The sequence below is a fragment of the Hypanus sabinus genome, chromosome 4 (assembly GCF_030144855.1).
Source record: "Hypanus sabinus isolate sHypSab1 chromosome 4, sHypSab1.hap1, whole genome shotgun sequence".
Taxonomy (NCBI): Eukaryota; Metazoa; Chordata; class Chondrichthyes; order Myliobatiformes; family Dasyatidae; genus Hypanus; species Hypanus sabinus.
Window position 1 is genome coordinate 147,104,300 of NC_082709.1, and position 19,525 is coordinate 147,123,824.

Sequence of the window (19,525 nt, forward strand, 5' to 3'; positions counted from 1 at the left end):
TGAGTATTTTACTTAAAAGTAACCTTCAACCCAACGTCTTTTTTTCGGAGTTCAAAATGTTTTTGTTGCATGCAGAAATGTAATTTCGTTTTCTCTGCAGGAGTTCATCAATTTCATAAATGCAACACATTATAGTTTGTTTATACATAGCATAAAGGCAAAACAAAACGTTGTATGCAGTGTTATTTCATTTTAAATGTCAAACGGGTTTTGCGGCTCCCAGTGTTTTCTTTTCTGTGGGAAACGGGTCCAAGTGGCTCTTTCAGTGGTAAAGGTTGCTGACCCCTGTCCTAGCCGAATCGCGAGAGACTTTGCAATGAACAATTAACCTACCAACCGGTATGTCTTTGGACTGTGGGAGGAAACTGGAGCACCCAGAGAAAATCCAGTCATGGAGAGATCGTACAAACTCCTTACAGGCAACAACAGGAATTAAACCTGAATCTCCTGTACTGTAAAGTGTTGTGCTAACCACTACACCACCATATTATATGATAAAGTTAAAACGCAAATAGAATTATTAAATAATGGAACCAGCATTTGTTAACATGGAATTAATGGACAAATGCATGTCTGAGCATAAAGTACTATGCAGTAAGTAAATATCCTTAGGAGAAAAAAAAGTCAAATTTCACCAGCACAAAGTGCACTGCAGGTGCTGTGATCGAAGCAACATGTGCAACAAGCTGGAGGAGCTCAGCAGGTCAGACAGCATCCGTGGAAACGAGCAGTCAATGTTTCAGGCCAAGACCCTTCTTCAGGACTAAGGAAGGGTTTCGGCCCGAAATACTGACTGCTTGTTTCCACGGATGCTGTCCGACTTGCTGAGTTCCTCCAGCTTGTTGTATGTGTTGCTTAAAATTTCACTAGGTTACCTGCAAACACATTAACTACACCATTAAATAATTTAGCAAGGAAAAAAGATCCATGATAATACCATTTTCTTTCAACCTTTCCTTCCACCTCACACAAAAACTTACTCGAGCTGCAGTTGTGGCACATTCAGAGCCATAAGCATTATTCCAGATATCAACATCTCCATAAAGTGCTCGCACACTAGTTTCACTTTGTGCTTTGTTTGTATCTCCAGATTCAATTAACTTCTTCCAAGCAGATACTGCCTCATCTCCCAAAATTTCCAGTGCAACTGCAGGACCACAGCTTAAATACTGAAGGAGATCACTGAAATAGAACAAGGATATCTCATTATTCTGCAATCAGGCACAGATTTGGTTCTTTAAACCTTTAGCACAAACATACTTAGAAGGGGACACTGTGCAGTTTTATTTCCTGAAAATTTTGGTTTGACTAAACTCATGTTAATGAATTAAACACGTACATTCAGTTTTATGTTACAACAAATTGTGGAAACAAATTAGGCTGAAATAAAACACAATGAATATAAAACAGCATAACAGTTTTGCTCAGTCACAGTCATGCATTCCAGCAACAAAATTCACAGAATATTAGCTCTTACAATTAATTTATTTCTTTCCCAGCTGTTTTCCTTCTGTTTGAATTAGTGATAGACCAGAAAACATCTGGTGTCCAGAAAGATTATTGTGGTTATACCCAACTTTCAGATATTGTTATGATTGGCAAAATGAATCCTTCCATTCAATATCAAATAACGGGAATTTACACAGTACCTACGCAGAGTGATCACAGAGTTCAAATGACATTTTGTTTGATCTAGCTATTAAGACAGCAGCAACACAAGATTAAGAAAGAAGATTTTAAAAGTCATTTGTATTAATGCTGGAATGTATATCCCAAAACATTGTATTAAGTTTAGTTCTACTTACTGATTTCTGTAAGGTTCTACAGCCTCATATCCTGCAGGGAACTACAGACACAACCCATTTAGTCTCTTGTATCTCAGGCCCTCTGGTCCTGGTAACAAGTCTTGTGTATCTTTGCCGCACCCTTGACATACTTTCTATTGGTCAGTGTCTAGAACTGCACTGTGGTCTCACCATTGACTTGTGCATATGTAACATAACATCCCAACTGAGTGATTAAGGCAGATATACCAGAGGCCTTCTTCACCACCTGTGTCATCAGTTTCAACAGTGTACCTATATTTCTGGGTCTGAATGTTCTGTAGCACTCCCACAGCCCTACCCTTCACTGTACAAACCCTATACTAATTCAACTTCTCAAAATACAACACCTCACACTCGTCTGACTTGAATTCCATCTGCCATTTGTTGGCCCACTTCCCCAATTTATCTAGATCCTGTTGCAATCTTGGTTTATCTTCACTGTCCTCCATACCTCAGATTTTGGTGTTGTCTACAATCTTACTAACCATGTTTCTTGAAATGGAAGCCAATAACTTAGTGATTGTGGCAGAGGTCAGTTTTGGGACCCTTGTTATATGTTGTTTATATAAATGACTTGGATAAAAATGCGCGAGGCATCAGTAAGTTTATGGATGACACAAAATTGAGAGGTGTTGTTGATAGTAAAGGTGGTTATCTTGGATTACACGGGGATCTTAATCAGTTAGGGAAATGGCCTGAGGACTGGCAAATAGAGTTTAGCACAGGTAAGTGTGAGGCGATACATTTTGGAAAATCAAAGCAAGACTTATACTATGAGCAGTAGGGCATTAGGGAGAGTAACGAAACAAAGGAACCAAAGAATACATGTGCATAGCTCATTGAAAGCAGCGTCAATGCCTTGCAGGTTGGTGAAAGGGGCACTTGTCCACACTGGCCTTCATTGGTTGGGGTGTTATGTTGCAACTGTACAAGCACACTGAGGACTGTGTACAGTTTTGGTCACTGTTATGGGAAACTAGAAAGGGTACAATAAATATTTGTAAGGATGTTGCCAGGACAAGAAGATCTGAGTTGGACACTGGCCAGAATAGTTCTTTATTCCTTGAGACCGAAGAGAATGAGGCAATCTTACAGAAATGGTTAAAATTATGAGAGGCATAGATAACATAGATGGTAAGTCTTTTTTCCAGGCTAAAGAAGACTAAAACTAAAGGGCACAGGTCTAAGGTGAGGGGTAAAGATTTAAAAGGGACTTGAGTGGCAACTTTTTCCATGCAGAGGGTGAAGAGTATAAAGACTGAGTTGCCAGAGAAAGAGGTTGAGGCATATACAATAAGAAGCACTTAGATAGGTGCGTGGAGGGTCAGGGCTTGGAAGGATGTGGGCCAAAGGAGGACATTGGGACTAGCTGGGTAATTAAGAAGAAGAATAGCCTTTAACTCGGCAGTCGAGTTACTGGGGCATCGTCATGACGTTGCTTCTGTAGCAAGCTATTCTTGTTTTTATACGGCCGAGTTGCTAGCTTGATGCTCAACCCATCTTGGGTTTGAACTCAGGAACCTTCGCTCCGGAGTCCAGCACTGATATTAATGCACCACCAAGCGGGGCAGCTGGGCAGTTAGCAATGACTCATTGGGCTGAAGGGCCTGTATCCATGCTGTATTGCTCTATGGCTCTCTAATGGTAGACCAAATATCTAAACAGATTTGGTCTTTAAGAAAAAAAACAACACAGGTTAGTGTTATAATCTTTTTAAATGATAAAATTAAAATGCACCTGTTTACTTAACAAGTAAATAGCAACTGCTTTCAGGTATTTTTTGATGTCACAGTGAACAGGGCTAAAGGGGCTATATAAATATAGTTTGCAGATGATAGAGCTGGAGATATAGCAAGGGATGTTTCAATTAAAATAAATCAGAAGCTGAATAAGATACTAAAGCTGATGTGTATAGTCGTTTTTAAGAGGTATACATAGTCTAGTTAAATGAAGACATGGGACTAAGGACAGCTGAAATCAAGCTTTCAAATTGGCTAGGAGACAGAAAACAGGCAATAGTAATGAGTTGTTGTTTGTAATACCTGAGGATGGTCTATAGTGGTTGACATGTGTTTACAGGCTGGACTGTTGTAGACAGTCAAGTTATCAGATGACCTGTTTATATGCTATAGTGACTCCAGAAGTACAATAATGCCACAAAGTACAACTTTATTTTTAAACAAATAGGAACATGACGCTCTTAATGCAGTGACACTATATTGTAAAAGACATTTTGAAAATTCAACAGATCAAAATAGTGCAAAACAAAATCCATTTAAATCAGAACTGATGACTTACGCAGTTAAGTTAATCATTTTTGCTCTGGTTATTACCAATCCTGAACTGTAGATGTGGTCAATCAATTTTCCTAGTTTAGCATCAGTAGTTGGCTTTATTACACCCAGTGTCCTGAAAAGAGACAAACAGGATTAAGAAGTTATTCAATACCTTGAACAAAACATTTTGAATTCTAGTCACGGTAAATAACAAGATATTCCAACTGAATAATTACTAAAGTTCCAACTGTTACAGCACTGGTACTAGTGGTAACAGAAAATTGATAATCACAAACTTATGTCCTATGTTTCAATTTGATGGGAACAAAGTTCAGTAGAAGTCAAAATAAACAACTGCTACTTAAAAGGCAACAATATTCTTGGTGAACTGATAAATACAGAAATTAAAGTCTATTGGAAATGTACTGTTAGAAATTATAAACTATTCTTTCTTGCTACAAAGTTAACACCACATGTTTAATAGCTAGCATTAGTCTTTATTCACATTTTTTCTTGAATTACTATATATACTGTATAAAACCAGAAACCAATGGAACATTAGGGAAAAGAAGAAAAGGGAGGAGAAAATATGTTAAGAAAGGAAATTACGTCGAGAATAGATCAAGGAAAGTGGATAACCAGCACGAGTACCCTGAAGGGGATTAGGTCTGATGGATTGGAAGGGATAGGTGTTAGTTAGAATTATTCTTTCAGGCTACTCCCCATTCCTAAAATGATACTAGCAGATCACAAGCAATGAAATTACTATACTCTGGATTAGTATCAGGATAGCACCCTTAGCCTCATTCAAAAACAAGAATTTTTCTCCTATTGCTAACAGATGTAACGAGTCTCCTCCAAATTACAAAACATACAAATCCCGAATTGACGGCAAATTCCTGGATAAGACAAATTTGTGTAATCATTTCCTTCTTCGAAGGTTTCAATATACCAGCAAAAGCACAGGAAAACTGCTGGTGATGTACTAATACTTGGGAGGCTTCCGTTTAGTAGTTACTGTATTTATTGCCATACAACACTCATCACAAATTTATTACCTTTATCATAACAGAATTATTAGAACATATACTTTAGAGGAATGATGATGCTGGGTTCTGTTAGTGAATACTAATTGCATTTCAGTTTGGCTGGGTATGTTGTTCAATCCAAGCTATTGAAATGAAGAAGATATTTATGAGCTTACTGCCAATAAAATTTCTAACAACATAACAAAAGCAGTACTCAGGTTTACAATGTGGATAGCTGAAGAATACTGAAGGACACAATGCTTGACAGCTCTCTAGTTACAATGGAGAGGGTGCAATTGAAAATAACTGAATACGAGCCTGTTATCGGTCTGACTCCAACAATTAATTTATAGCAATAAAAAGTACTGTCTCACCAACATACTGAGCTAATCAAAAGGTGATGCCTCAGAAAGGCGTCATGCATCATTCAGGACCCCCATCACTCAGGACATGCTCTCTTCTTATTACTACTATCTGAAGGTACACACTCAATGTTTTAGGAACAGCTTCTTCCCCTCCACCATCAGATTCCTAAATGGATAATGAGCAACCCATGAAAACTGCCTCACTTTGACTTAAATTAAGTGTGTATATATATCTATCTGTTATTGTAATTTATAATTTTTTATGTATTGCACTATACTGCTGCTGAAAAACAACAAATTTCATGATATATGCCAGTGATTTTAAACCCAATTCTGATAAATCACACAGCAGGCACCTGCCTTCAAAGGGGGCATTTCAGAACTAGCAATGAAAAAATTGCAGATGCTGAAAATCTAAAGTTAAAAACATGAAATGCTGGAAGCACAAATCATTAAGCAGCTTCTACAGAAAGAGAAACAGAATAAATGATTCAGGGTAAGTGTACACTGGCACAAATGGAATGAAAACAAGTTAGCTTTAATTTATAAGGAGGTGGTAGGGAAAGGAAATAGAACAAAAAGGAGTAGTTGTGATATGGCAAGGACAGCGTTTTGCTAGGATAAGCTGCTGAAGGCATCTGGTTGTGAGTGAGAGTGAGAGAAAAGAAACATGAACAGCAGAATGCAACAGCTATGAAATGACAACTGTAGGAAAGTTAGGCTGTGCTCCAAACAAATAAAAATTGAACAAATATCACAGATCAAAGACCCACTGCAGGACCGGGCAGAATAAATGAGTTACCTGAAATTATACAATTAGATAACAAGTCTAGAAGGCTACAAAATATCCTGACAAAAGATAAGCTTACGATGAACCACGTAACAACAGTGTAGAGATTCACAGACGGATGGAGGAGGACGGGGGTGGGAGGGCAACCAGCAGCTTAGGGCCAGCCCTTAGAACCGAAGACAGGTGCTGCACAAGGTAGTTACTCAATCTGCATTTGCTTTCTCCAGTGTACGGGAGGCCATATTGTGAGCACCAAATGCGATAGAATTGGATAGAAATGTAACCGAATCAGTGCTTCACCTGGAAAGACTGCTTGAACACATGGACGATGAGATAAGGTAAAACAGCACAAATAACAGATGATGTATCTTGGGTTATATGAGAGAATGCTTTGATAAGGAGAATGTTTGAAGTGAAAAAAAAAGGACCAGGGAGTCAAATGGAAAAATCCCTTCAGAATGCTGAAAGAAGAAGGGAGGGGAAGACAAGCCTGGTGATGGAAATTGCAAAGGATAATCCATTGTTTACAGAAACTGGTGGAAAGAGGGTGGGAGAACAGAAATGCAGAATATAGGTGGCATGTAGTCAGATGTGGCAGAGAGGGAAGCCACAGCTCAGAAAGCCATGTTGGCAAATACACACAGTGGCCGATTATTAGGTGCCTCCTGTTTCTAATGAGGTGGTCACTTAGTGTATACTTGTGGTCTTCCACTGCTGTAGCCCATCTACTTCAAGATTCAACATGTTGTGCCTTTAGAGATGCTCTTCTGCACACCACCGTTGTAACACATGGTTATTTGAGTCGTCGTCGTCGTCTGACCCCTTAGTGCCTACGTGGCACATGGGGCCTCCAGTTATTTGAGTACTGTTGCCTTATTCTCAGCTTCAATCAACCTGGCCATTCTCCTCTCACTTTGCTGATTGTTAAGGCATTTTTGCTCATAGAACTGTCTCTCACTAGATGTTTTTCGTTTTTCCCATCATTCTCTGTAAAATCTAGGAACTATTCTGCATGAAAATCCCAGGAGACCAGCAGTTTCTGAGATACTCAAATCACCCTGTCTGTTACCAACAATCATTTCACTGTCAAAGTCATTTAGATCACATTTCTTCCCCATTCTAATGTTTGGACTGAACAACTGAACCTCTTGACCCTGCTTGCATGCTTTGAGGCATTGAATTGCTGCCACATGATTGGCTGATTAGATATTTGAATTAACAAGCCGATGTACAGGTGTACCTAATACAGTGGCCACTGAGTGTATGTATACAGTCTTTTCATTGGACTGGATATACCAGACACAAAAGGAACTGGGAGAATGGAATGGAATCCTTAAAGAAGGGAGGGTGGGAGGGAGTAGTATTGAAATTGCTGCAGGAATCAGTAAACATGTGGTGGATATTTCACAACTGCCATAGTCAGGCATACTGGGCACTAAAACATCTTCAATTTACTGGAAAATACCAGTCAGAGTACTAGCATCAATCTGGTTATATGCAATGCATCACCTACAACCTAGGATCTAACATCAGTTAAACAGAATACAAAGAAATAATTCAAATATTTACAACATTTATGACAGCAATTAAGCACTCAGCTTAAAATTCAAAATGGCAAATCAAAAAATACTGCATCACATTACTAGGGCTAATTCTTGTCAGTAATTAACTAGATCTGTAAACATACTTAGAAATTAACTTCTTACTTTTGCTTCTTACTTCCCAGTCTGCGTGCTGTATATTGGTCCCCATAGTCTACCAGTCGCAGCTGACGAGCGTATACAGTAATTATGCTTCCAACAAACAAGTCTTCTGAACGTAATTCATCATATTTAGTTCGTTTCAGAAAGGTACGATGGTTTTTAATGTCAAACTGCAAAATGTCAAAAGCAGCATCATTAATCATAAAAGAAAATCTAAAAGCTAAAGCAGAAACTTATATGAAATTGCACACATCTTCAATTGAAGAATTTATGTTAATGGGAAGGGAGGATAAAATAAGTTTGAGATGAATTAAAATGAAGAGATCTACATCAGATCATCCTTAACACCCTTAAATTATGTGGCATTCTTTAAAAAAAAATCGAAAATGGAGGATTAAGGACCAATTTTATTTGCCATGTACTGTACATTTACATGTATTAGGAATTTGTTGTGGTGCGTTGGTCAGGGTGTGAATGTAACAAAAAGCTGTATTCAACAATTATAAAGAATTATATAAAAACTAAAGTTAGAAGTTAAAGTACAGATATAGAATAAAATGTGCATAATACATTAATATCAATGTGTACTTACAATTTAAATAGCAAAAAAGTGGTTTAACGTGTGTACGGTTCAGTGTAGTGACAGAGGTAATAAATGGGGAGGGGGGGATGTAATTAGAACGATTGATCAGATTAACTGCCTGGGGAAGAATCTTCTAAGATAGTGTAAAAACATTATAGTGCTTTCCAGAAGGAGGCCTTTGCAGGACTTTTAGCATCCACAATTATTTTTCCTGCCCACTTCTTGGTCCTAGACACATACAAGTACTGCAGCGGTGGTAGACTTTAGCCAATGACCTTTTCTGTTGACCTGACAGTTCACTGTAATTTTCATAAATTGTGAGAGGATGCTGCACCAAACCAGACAGTTATAGCTGATATGAGGATGCTCTCCAGGATGGCATTGTAGAATTGCACCAGTATGGTCTGGGGAAGACAGAATGTTACCAACAGGTGCCAGAAGTACATCTTTTGCTAAACCCTTTTGTTAAAGAATGAGTTATGGTTCTCCGAGAGGAGGTCCTGTGAACTAATAATGCCCAGGTACCCGAATGTCGAAACACTGCTAACTGTAGAAATGTTGATGATGAGTGAATGGAGAAGAAATAACGATGGATGCAATACTTGGTTGCAGTGGCCCCTCTGGGTCCAACAAAAGGTGAAAATGTGCATCTTAAACACTTTTCTTCTGATAGCAAGGCTCTATTGGATATTGGTAATGGAAAATACTGCAAGCCCAGCTCATTGTTAAAGACTGATGGCAGGGAAGCTGTGGGGCCTCAGTTGTTGCACACATCAGGCCTTCGTGCCATGGTGTTACCTGTTACAGCCACCCAGGGAGGAAGTGCCAGTGGTGGTGTGGGAGAGAACAGATGCTCTGTGGGCTCTGAAATCCAGATGGTTGGGGCCTGGCCCCTGCAGGCTGGCTCTCCTGTTGGTGCTGCTCTCCAGTGTTCACTCACTGGAAGACAAGCTGGTTTGCTTTCAGCTTCCACTGACCCAGCGCAAGTTGAAGAACTTTTGTGTACTTGTTCTTACAGATATGTGGCTCCCACACAACATCCCAAGCACTATCAATCTTCAGGCCATGCCAATTAGAGACTTGTGCCAATATTATTTTTGTGACTGTATGTTCTGTGTTTTGGACCTTGGTCCCAAGGATAATAACTGTTCCTGAACCTGGTGGTGAGAGTCATGAGATTCTTGTACCTTCTTCCTGAGCACAGCAGCAAGAGAGCATGACCTGAGTGATGGGGGTCCCTGACGATGGATGCTGCTTTCCTGTGACAACACTCCGTGTAGATGTACTCAATGGTGGTGAGGGTTTACGCATGATGGACTGGGTCATATCCATTACATTTTGAAAGATTTTCCCTTCAAGGGCATTGGTGTTTCCATACCAGGCTGTGATGTAGCTAGTCAATATACTCTCCACCACACATTTATGGAGGATTGTCAAAGTTTTAGACACCCTGGTGATCTACACTGGCTATCATAAGCCTACACATTGCTTTAAATATTTCATATCAGTTAGCATTTTTTGCCTGCTTCATTCCACAAACGACAAGAAATGCCTAAGTCCAGGATGTCAAAATTAACCTTGAAGCAATCAGTACACTTGTTGGCACAATCACCACCGCCTTATATTTTTGTATTCCAGATTTCCTCACATGGCACTATTTTAACCAAAGTCAGCACCATTGCCCAAGAGCCTAGGAGAGAAATTCCTTTGCCTATATGAAGCAAATTTTCCTAGAAATTAGTGAAACAATAAATTAGTAGTTAAGCATAATTCTAAGAGCACAGGTTAAGTGGGATTGGCACCCAATGATAGCTTACAGCAGTGGCAACACAGTACCTTACAACTACCAGTCTGCTGATCTTGCAAAGATGAGCAGGTAGTTTGCAACAACATATAATTTGATATGACAGCAAAGTATGATTGAGGCACCAAGCATGACATGAACAGCAAGGACCAGGGGAGGCTGGGAAATAATTGAAATCCAACATGAAGATAGCCTTGATTCAAATGATAAATGTGCTGGATATTATGTGCTGGTTACAGCAAATATTATAGTATTATGGCCATAAATTCATAAATATATTTAAAGTAATAGATATTCCCACTGAAAAACATGGCATGAACTGAAAGCTGTTGCAACTTAGTATGAGAACCAATGAAAATTATAGTTAACAATAGCTGTTGCAGCTGGAGACCATGTTGCATTGGAGTGATTTATGATGAAAATCCAATTTCAAAGTCTATTTGTATTATCCTATTTTCCAGCAGATTAAAGAGTGATTAAAGGTTCCATCCTTTTAGCAGATTATTTTAAGCACCTTACTCCTTCTGTGAATACCAACAGCATTACAACAGGTTGCTCTAAATCCAATATTGGTTTTAAGGGCAAAGAAAATGAATATCCATAGTAAGCTAAACATTGACATTAAAATGATGATTAAGTACCATAAAATGCTAGATTAGCGGGGCTCCCAAACTTTTTTTTATGGAATTGACCAATACCATTAAGCTAAGGGTCCATGGACTCCAGGTAGGGAACCCCTGTAAGTAACTACAGTAGCATGATATTGACGAAACTCAAAAGTGTCATCTCCATTTCATTGTGTTATCTTATATGCAAAATAACATTAAACCAGAAATATACTGAACAAGGACAAGACCAGATCAATAGATGTTTTCTATTAAATTATTCAATTCTTACCCATTCCAATGATCTTAGATCAGAAATGGGTTGGGAAGGGAAAGGGGCATCCTGATAAACAATGTTTACTTTAATGAAACATTATCTCAGCCAATTAAAGAAATATCTAATTTTGTAGTTCCACAGAAATCCTTAAGTTGGAAACAGGCACCAGGTAGCAGAATCAAATCAAAATGTTTACAGTCACATTAGCAACCTGATAAAAGTGATAGAGCTACTGTAAATTAAAATAATGATATTTTGTCATACTTGGTGGAAGAAGAGGAAACATTATGGATATCCAAAGATTTAGAATATTGATGATGCAGAGACAAGAGTCCTACAATTAATGGAAAAATTAAGGACTAACAAATCTCCAGATGCTAAAGGCTTCCATCCTAGGGTTGTATAACACTACTTGCTCAAATGACAATCAAAGAAATTGTATAGACAAATAACAGAGTTAAAGTTTCAGGTTGATGACCTTCCTCAGTTCTTCCTAGTTTATGAGAAATAGAAACAAATTTCAAATGCATAGAAGAGTCAGAAAGCAAATATACATATACACACAGACACACACAAACAAATACTTGTGCAGTTGTAAGAAAATGTTTGTGAACACTTTGCATTTACCTGGTTTTCTGCGTTATTTACTCATAAAATGTAGTCTGATGCGCATCTGTCACTATAATAGACAAACATAATCTGCCTAAACTAATTACACACAAACAATTGTACTTTTCATGTCTTTATTGAACACATTAATTATTTACAGCCCTGGCGAAAAATATGAACCTACTTTATGTGAACCTTTGTATTTAATAACCGGTAGAACCTACTTTAGCAGCACTAATCTCCACCAAACATTTCCTGTAGGTGCTGATCAGACTTGCTCATCGGTGAGGTGAAATTTTTAATCATTCTTCCATACAAAACTGTTTCAATTCATCAATATTTCTGGGATGCATTGCATGAACAGCCCTGTTCAGGTCATGCCATAGCATCTCACTTGGGTTAAGGTCTGGACTCTAGCCTGGCCATTCCAAAATACAACTTTTTTCCTCTTTTTAAACCCACTCTAATGTTGGTTTACTCTTGTGTTTCAGATCATTGTCTTGATACATCCAAATTCTGTTAAGTTTCAGGTGACGGACTGTTACCCTGACATCCTCTGTGATGCTCCTTCCATCATGCGTCACAGTTGGGATGAAGTTTTGTTGTTGGTATGCAGTGCCTTATTTTCCTCCAAACATCTATCCACAGAACATTGTCCCAGAAGTACTGTGGAGCATCCAGGTGGCCTTTTGTAAATTTTAGACATGCAGCAATGTCCTTTGAGAGCAGTGGTTTCCTTCCTGGTGTCCTTCTCTGAACACCATTCTTGTTCAGTGCTTTTTTTTTTATAGTGGACACATGAACAGAGACTTTAGCAATTTCTGCAGGTCTTTTGTTGTTACCATTGGGTTTTCACCTCCTTCAGTATTGCACATTGTACTCTTGGTGTGATCTCTGCAGGATGCCCACTCCTAGGCAGAATTGAATAGTAATGAATTTCCTCTATTTGTAGACAATTACACTTACCATAGACTGATAACACTCAGGTCTTTGGAAATGCTTTTGTAGCCTTTTCCAGCTTCATGCACCTCTACAATTCTTCTTCTAAGGCCCTCTACAAGTTGTTCGAGTGAGGCATGGGTGCACACGGACAGATCTTTCTTGAGAAAGAAAGTAACCTGACTTTGTGTGTCTTTTTAAAAAAAAAGTTGGCAGGGCACCTCTCCAACCCACACCTCCAATCTCACATCATTGATTGGAACACCTGACTCCACATAGCATTTGTACAAAGCATTACACCTGAGGTTCAAATTCTTTTTTGAACCTAGACCAGGCATGGGCAAACTACGGCCCGCGGGCCATATGCGGCCCGTTAAGCTTTTTAATCCGGCACGCAGAACTTAATGAAATTATATTAATAAACCTTGTTAACGTTTTTTCCCCGCAATTCTGGCGTTTTCCCAATAGATGACGCACTCTATATACATTGACCTTTGTTGAGGTGCAGCATATTACTCCACATTTGCGCTTTACTTTGTGACCTTATGGCGACCCATTTCCTGGCACATCCGAACTGGCTCATAATTAGCCAGCGTTCCGGCTAAGGGAGATAGCCTGCGGGGATTTGCGAGCACAGAGCTCCGCATATTGGCACGCTCTCACTGTTCTGTCATTGCGCGGGTCGTTGTTGAGTTTTGGTACAGGGGACAATTGAATAAGAAGGAGCAGGACAAGTAGACCTGCATCTCCTACTGTTTTTGAAATAAAGACAGTCAGGAGGAGAGTGATGATGATAATATCTTGAAGGATAACAGAATTTTCAGTGCTTTAAAATAATAACTGTTACTATTTAAAAAAAGCTGTATTTTATTCATTTAATTTTCAGTGTTTTAAAAGTCATTTCAATAAATAGCTAAATACCATGGGACTTCAAAGACAGATATTTTGTGTAATGCATTTGTTCATTTTCAATTGAAATTAAAGCACATGTTTTCTACATATCCCATGATATTTTATTTTCTCTTATGAGGTGTATTACCAAAACACTCGTCCATCTGCTCCTGGTCCGGCCCCCCTGTCAAATTTTAGAACCCTTTGTGGCCCTCGTCAAAAAGTTTGCCCACCCCTGACCTAGACTGTAATTGTTTAAATAGTGTACTCAGTACTGACAAGAAGGAGTCACCAGGAGACACTCATGGAGTGAGTGCTGTTTCAGATTCGCTCCATAACCTTTACTTTTTTTAACTTATGATCACCCTTATTTAACTTACTTTTACCTACACCAAAAGATTCTTGCTACTTTTTTGGACTTATCTTTAAGAGTGTACTGTGAATTTTGAAGAAATGAGTACAGAAATGGCTTTAAGATCTAAAGGGCGAGACCCTGGGAAAGATCCTAATGGCAACGGAAAGAGAAAAAAAGACTGATCCTAAGCGTACTGAATTGACCTGATATGTTATTGGAGCTCTTAAACGAAAAATTTGAAGAACAACGACAAACTTTCAAACAAGATCTAAAGGCTTTCCAGGATTCTATGGATAAGACTGATTCAGTAGTTAAACAGCAGCAAACTCTAATCGCAACTTTGCAAGAGGACGCTCGGAAGTGAGACTTGATAATCAAAAACTGGAGCAGAAATTATCTTCGAAGATTAAACAGGTGGAAACATTTAAAGCCAAGAGTGTTGACTTTGAAAATCGGTCCAGAAGACAGAACTTACGCATACTTGGTCTCCCGGAAGGTATCCAACAAAGGGACCCCTCGAAGCATTTTGCTCAACTTTTAAAGGATGTGTTCCCTTCTGTATTCCCAGACAGTCCTCAGTTACTTGATCGCGCCCACAGAATTATGTGCCGATCATCAAATTCTTCATCTAAACCACCTGTTGTAATTGTTCGATTTCATTATGTGCATGTTAAAGAGCAACTTATTTGTGTGGCTCAGCGTTTAGGGATGGTTAAATTCAAAGATTTCCAATTTCGATTAGTGGAGGATTTTAGCCCAGAATTAATGAAGGCAAGGCTCCTTTTTAAACCTCTGATGTCTGAATGTTATGAGAAAAATCTAAAACCAGCGCTTTTATACCCTGCGAAGCTTAGAATCTCGCTTCCGAATGCACCACGGCGTGTTTTTCTCTCCACATCTAAAGCTCGAAGCTTTCTGGATGAGAATTATCCTACAGCTTTGGACTCTCGTTTCTAATAAATGAGTGATTTTGATCGTTACAAGATAGTTTTTGCTTCCAAAACCAGATTTTGTTTCTGGCTATTGGTGTAGGTTTATTCTGTATTTTATATTCTAATTAAAGTTTTTTTCAACGCACTAATCTTTTTATTTTACTTACTTTAACCACTGTACTTTATTTTTGGTCATTATTATTAATCCTTTGAAGGTGAATTTTTTTTAAACGGATTGATATTATCCTTTTCATTTTTTGTGTGACTAAGATGGCGGTTTCTTCTCTAAAATATTTCTTGCTTTTTTTTTGATTCCGCCATTTTTTTTTCTCTTGTCTTCTTCCTATAATGCATTTCTTATCACATTTTAACTTTTTTTTGTTTGGGTTTTAACCCGATTTATAAGTTACTAGTGTTTATATTCTTCTTGTTTTTTTTTACTAGCAATTATATTAAGAAGTTTGTTTTAATAGAGTGATAATTACTTTTTCGGAGTTTGATTGGATCTTTTTTCTCCCCCCTTTATATATTTGGAGTTGCCTTCTGGTGATACGGGGGTAGATTTAGTATCATTCCTTTTTTTTCCTAGCCTTCTCCAGGCTCAGGATGGACTTTTTCTTCATGGGGAGTGGGGGTTTCCTTTCTAAATTTATTGTTCCTTTTACCTGTTTTTTTTAGTTTTTTCATTTGGGCTGATTTTAAACTACTAAAATGTCCGCGATGTCGTCACTTCCGGGTCCACCCCTTATTTTTGTTCCTCTTCCGTGTGCATGAGTTCATAACTTGGTTAACTCTTTATATACCAAAGGGTTGATTTCAGAAATATGGCTCAGACCATTAATTTTGTCTCTTGGAATACTAATGGCTTAAAGCATCCAATTAAATGGAAAAAGATTTTCAAAGTATTCCAAAGACTGAATGCACATATTATTTTTGTACAAGAAACTCATGTGAAGAAAGAGGACAATCAATGTTTTCTTAGGTTTTGGAGGGATCTACAGTACCATTCGAATTCGAATGCCAAACTAAAAGGAGTTTCAATTTTTATTGACTCCTCTATTACATTTGTCCAACACGATATTATTTCGGATCCGAATGGCAGATTTTTGTTAACTACTGGGTTACTTTTTAACAAAAAGGTTGCTATGCTTAATGTTCATGCTCCAAATGTGGATTATCCCGATTTTTTTAAGTCCTTATTTACTTCTCTACCTAATCTAAATTAATATATGTTAATAATAGGTGGTGACTTTAATTGTTGTTTAAATCCTTTGCTGGATAGATCTATATCCACTCAGACTTTACCTAATAAGTTGGCCACTTACATTAATTCTTTTTTGACTGATAATGGAATTTTTGGCATTCTAAGGACAAAGAGTTTTCATTTTTCTCACATGTTTATCATTCTTACTCAAGAATTGACTTTTTTTTATTGACTCTCATTTTATTCTATCTGTAATTGGTTGTAATTATGATATTATAGCCATCTCTGATCATGCTCCATTGAAACTTTCTATTAAATTAATGGATACAGCTTCTAGTATTAGGCAATGGCGATTTGATTCTATCTTATTGCAAGATCCAGATTTCATTAAATTTATGAAAGAACAGATCGATTTCTTCTTTTCAACTAATTCTACGGATGACATTTCTTGCGGAACACTTTGGGACACTTTTAAAGCATATATACGTGGACAGATTATCTCCTATTCCGTTGGTTTGAGAAAACGTATTAAAAAGGAAACTCTTTTATTGGTTGATAAAATTAAAGAAATTGACAAGAAATATTCGATTGCTCCTAGTAAGGAGCTTTACAAACAAAGGGTTGAAATTCAAATGGAACACAGTTTATTACTTACATCTTCGATTGAAAATCAATTAATGAAAACCAGATCTGATTTTTATATACATAGTGATAAATCTGGTAAACTGTTAGCTAATCAATTGAAGAATGCTTTGGTTAAACGTCAAATTATTAAGATTTGTCAACAGAATGGTGAATTGAGAGTTAACTATGATGAGATAAACAAACCTTTTCACGATTTTTATACCTCCCTGTATCATTCTGAATTCCCTCATGATCATAATACCATGCATGATTTTCTTGGGAAATTGAATTTTTCAAAATTATCATCAGATGATCTTTCAATATTAGAAACTCCTATTACGGATGCAGAAATTAAAGGGGTTATTTCCTCTATGAATTTTGGGAAAGCACCAGGTCCAGATGGGTATACAGTGGAATTTTTAAAGTGTTTTTCCTCTACTCTTTCTCCTTGGTTAAGCAGGGCTTTTGAAGAAGCAATTAGATTGGGTAAACTGCCACAATCTTTTTATAGAACTTCCATTTCTTTAATATTGAAAAAAGATAAAGACCCTACTGACTGTGCATCCTATAGACCAATATCCTTATTGAATGTAGATTCCAAGATCTTTTCCAAGTTACTGGCGTCCAGGCTGGAGAAGGTATTACCTCAAATTATCTCGGAAGATCAAACTGGTTTTATTACAAATCGCTATTCTTTTTTCAATATTAGATTATTGAATATTGTTTATACTCCTTCACGTAGCACCTCAGAATGTGTCATTTCATTAGATGCGGAGAAAGCATCTGATAAGAGTTGAATGGCCATACTTATTTACTGTGCTTGAGAAGTTTAATTTTAGTCCGACATTCATTTCCTGGATTAAACTGATATATCATACTCCAGAAGCCTCAGTTTTTACTAACAATCAAAGATCTCCCTTTTTTCGTTTATTTCGGGGTACTAGGCAAGGCTGCCCTCTTAGTCCATTATTATTTGATATTGCTTTAGAACCTTTGGCAATTGCTATTAGAGAATCACCGAACATTTTTGGCAATACTCGTGGGATGGATATACATAAGTTATCATTATAAGCAGATGATTTATTATTATTTATTTCTGATCCTGAGAAATCCATTCCTGCAGTTAGATCATTGTTGGCTCAATTTAGTAATTTTTCCGGGTATAAATTAAATCTTAATAAGAGTGAATTGTTTCCTTTAAATAGACAGGTTCCAATTTATGGAAATTTACCTTTTAAATTCGTTAATGCCTCTTTTATATACTTAGGGATTAAAATTACAAAAAATTATAAGGAGTTATTTAAGGTTAATTTTTTACCCTTAATTGATCAGATTAAATGTTTGTTCACTAAATGGTCACCATTATCTTTATCTCTGATAGGTCGGATTAATGCTATAAAGATGATTATTTTACCCAAGCTTTTATATATATTTCAAGCGGTACCAATTTTTATTCTGAAATCTTTTTTTGTTAATGTTGATTCAAAAATTTCCTCATATATATGGCAGAATAAAAATTCTAGATTAGGTAAAAAATATTTACAGAAGGCAAGGAAGGAAGGTGGATTGGCATTGCTTAATTTTAGATTTTATTATTGGGCAGTTAATATCCGATATTTGATAAGTTGGTTAAAGGATTGGGATTTATCTTTTAGCCCTCATTGGGTGAACCTGGAAACTAAATCTGTACAAAGATTTTCACTGGGTTCTATTTTACAGTCTTCTCTTCCCTTTGCTCTTTCTAAATTGCAGAAACGAATTGACAATCCGATAGTTAAACATACTTTACGTATATGGTTTCAATTTCGGAAATTTTTTGGGTTGAATCAATTTGTTTTAACTATTCCTATTGTATCCAATTTCTTTTTTCATCCTTCTATTATAGACCAAGCTTATTCAGTTTGGAAGACTAAAGGATTACTACAATTTTCCGATTTATTTTTGGATAATTGTTTTATGTCTTTTGAACAATTATCTAATAAATATAATTTGCCTAGATTTCATTTTTTTAGATATTTACAGATTAGGAATTTCTTAAACACTGTACTTCCTACCTTTCCAAATCTTGAGTCTTTGGGTATTCTGGAGAATTTGTTAGAACTAAATCCTTCTCAGAAAGGTGTAATATCAAAACTCTACAATATAATTATGAAAATACATTCAGAGCCTTTCTATAAGATTAAAATGATTGGGAAAGAGAACTTAACCTTACTTTCCCTATTGAGAATTGGGATAAAATTCTTCAATTAGTCAATTTATCATCTATATGTGCTAAACATTCATTAATACAGTTTAAAGTTGTGCAGAGGGCTCATATGTCCAAGGATAAATTGACTCGTTTTTATTCCTATATAAATCCTATTTGTGACTGATGTCATTCTGAGACAGCGTCTTTAACTCATATGCTTTGGTCATGTCCGCTTTTGAAAAAATATTGGAAAGACATTTTTGATATTATTTTCACGGTATTGAACATTGTTTTACAACCTCATCCTATTACTGCAATTTTTGGTTTACCAATGATGGACTCAATCCATTTATCTTCTTCTGCTTGCCGAATTATTGCATTTCTTACATTAATGGCTAGAAGAACTATTTTGTTGAATTGGAAAGAAATTAATCCCCCTACCATATTTCATTAGCTTTCTCAGACTATGTTATGTCAAAATTTGGAGAAAATTATATGTGTTGTATTTGACCCTTCTATTAAATTT

General features: G+C 37.0%; 1 protein-coding gene across 6 annotated transcripts in view; it reads right to left on the reverse strand.

Annotated features, from left to right (window-relative positions):
• Positions 1-19,525, reverse strand: part of nme7 (NME/NM23 family member 7) — a 161,149-nt gene that overhangs the window by 92,609 nt on the left and 49,015 nt on the right. For 5 of the 6 annotated variants that reach the window (XM_059968312.1, XM_059968315.1, XM_059968316.1 and 2 more), the window contains exons 3-5: positions 7,992-8,158; positions 4,125-4,235; positions 981-1,182 (exon numbers count right to left, since the gene is read on the reverse strand). In XM_059968312.1, coding sequence (XP_059824295.1) covers positions 981-1,182; positions 4,125-4,235; positions 7,992-8,158 — 480 coding nt within the window. Of the gene's footprint in view, positions 1-980; positions 1,183-4,124; positions 4,236-7,972; positions 8,159-19,525 lie in introns of all 6 variants that reach the window. The other variant, XM_059968318.1, reaches the window with a different exon arrangement.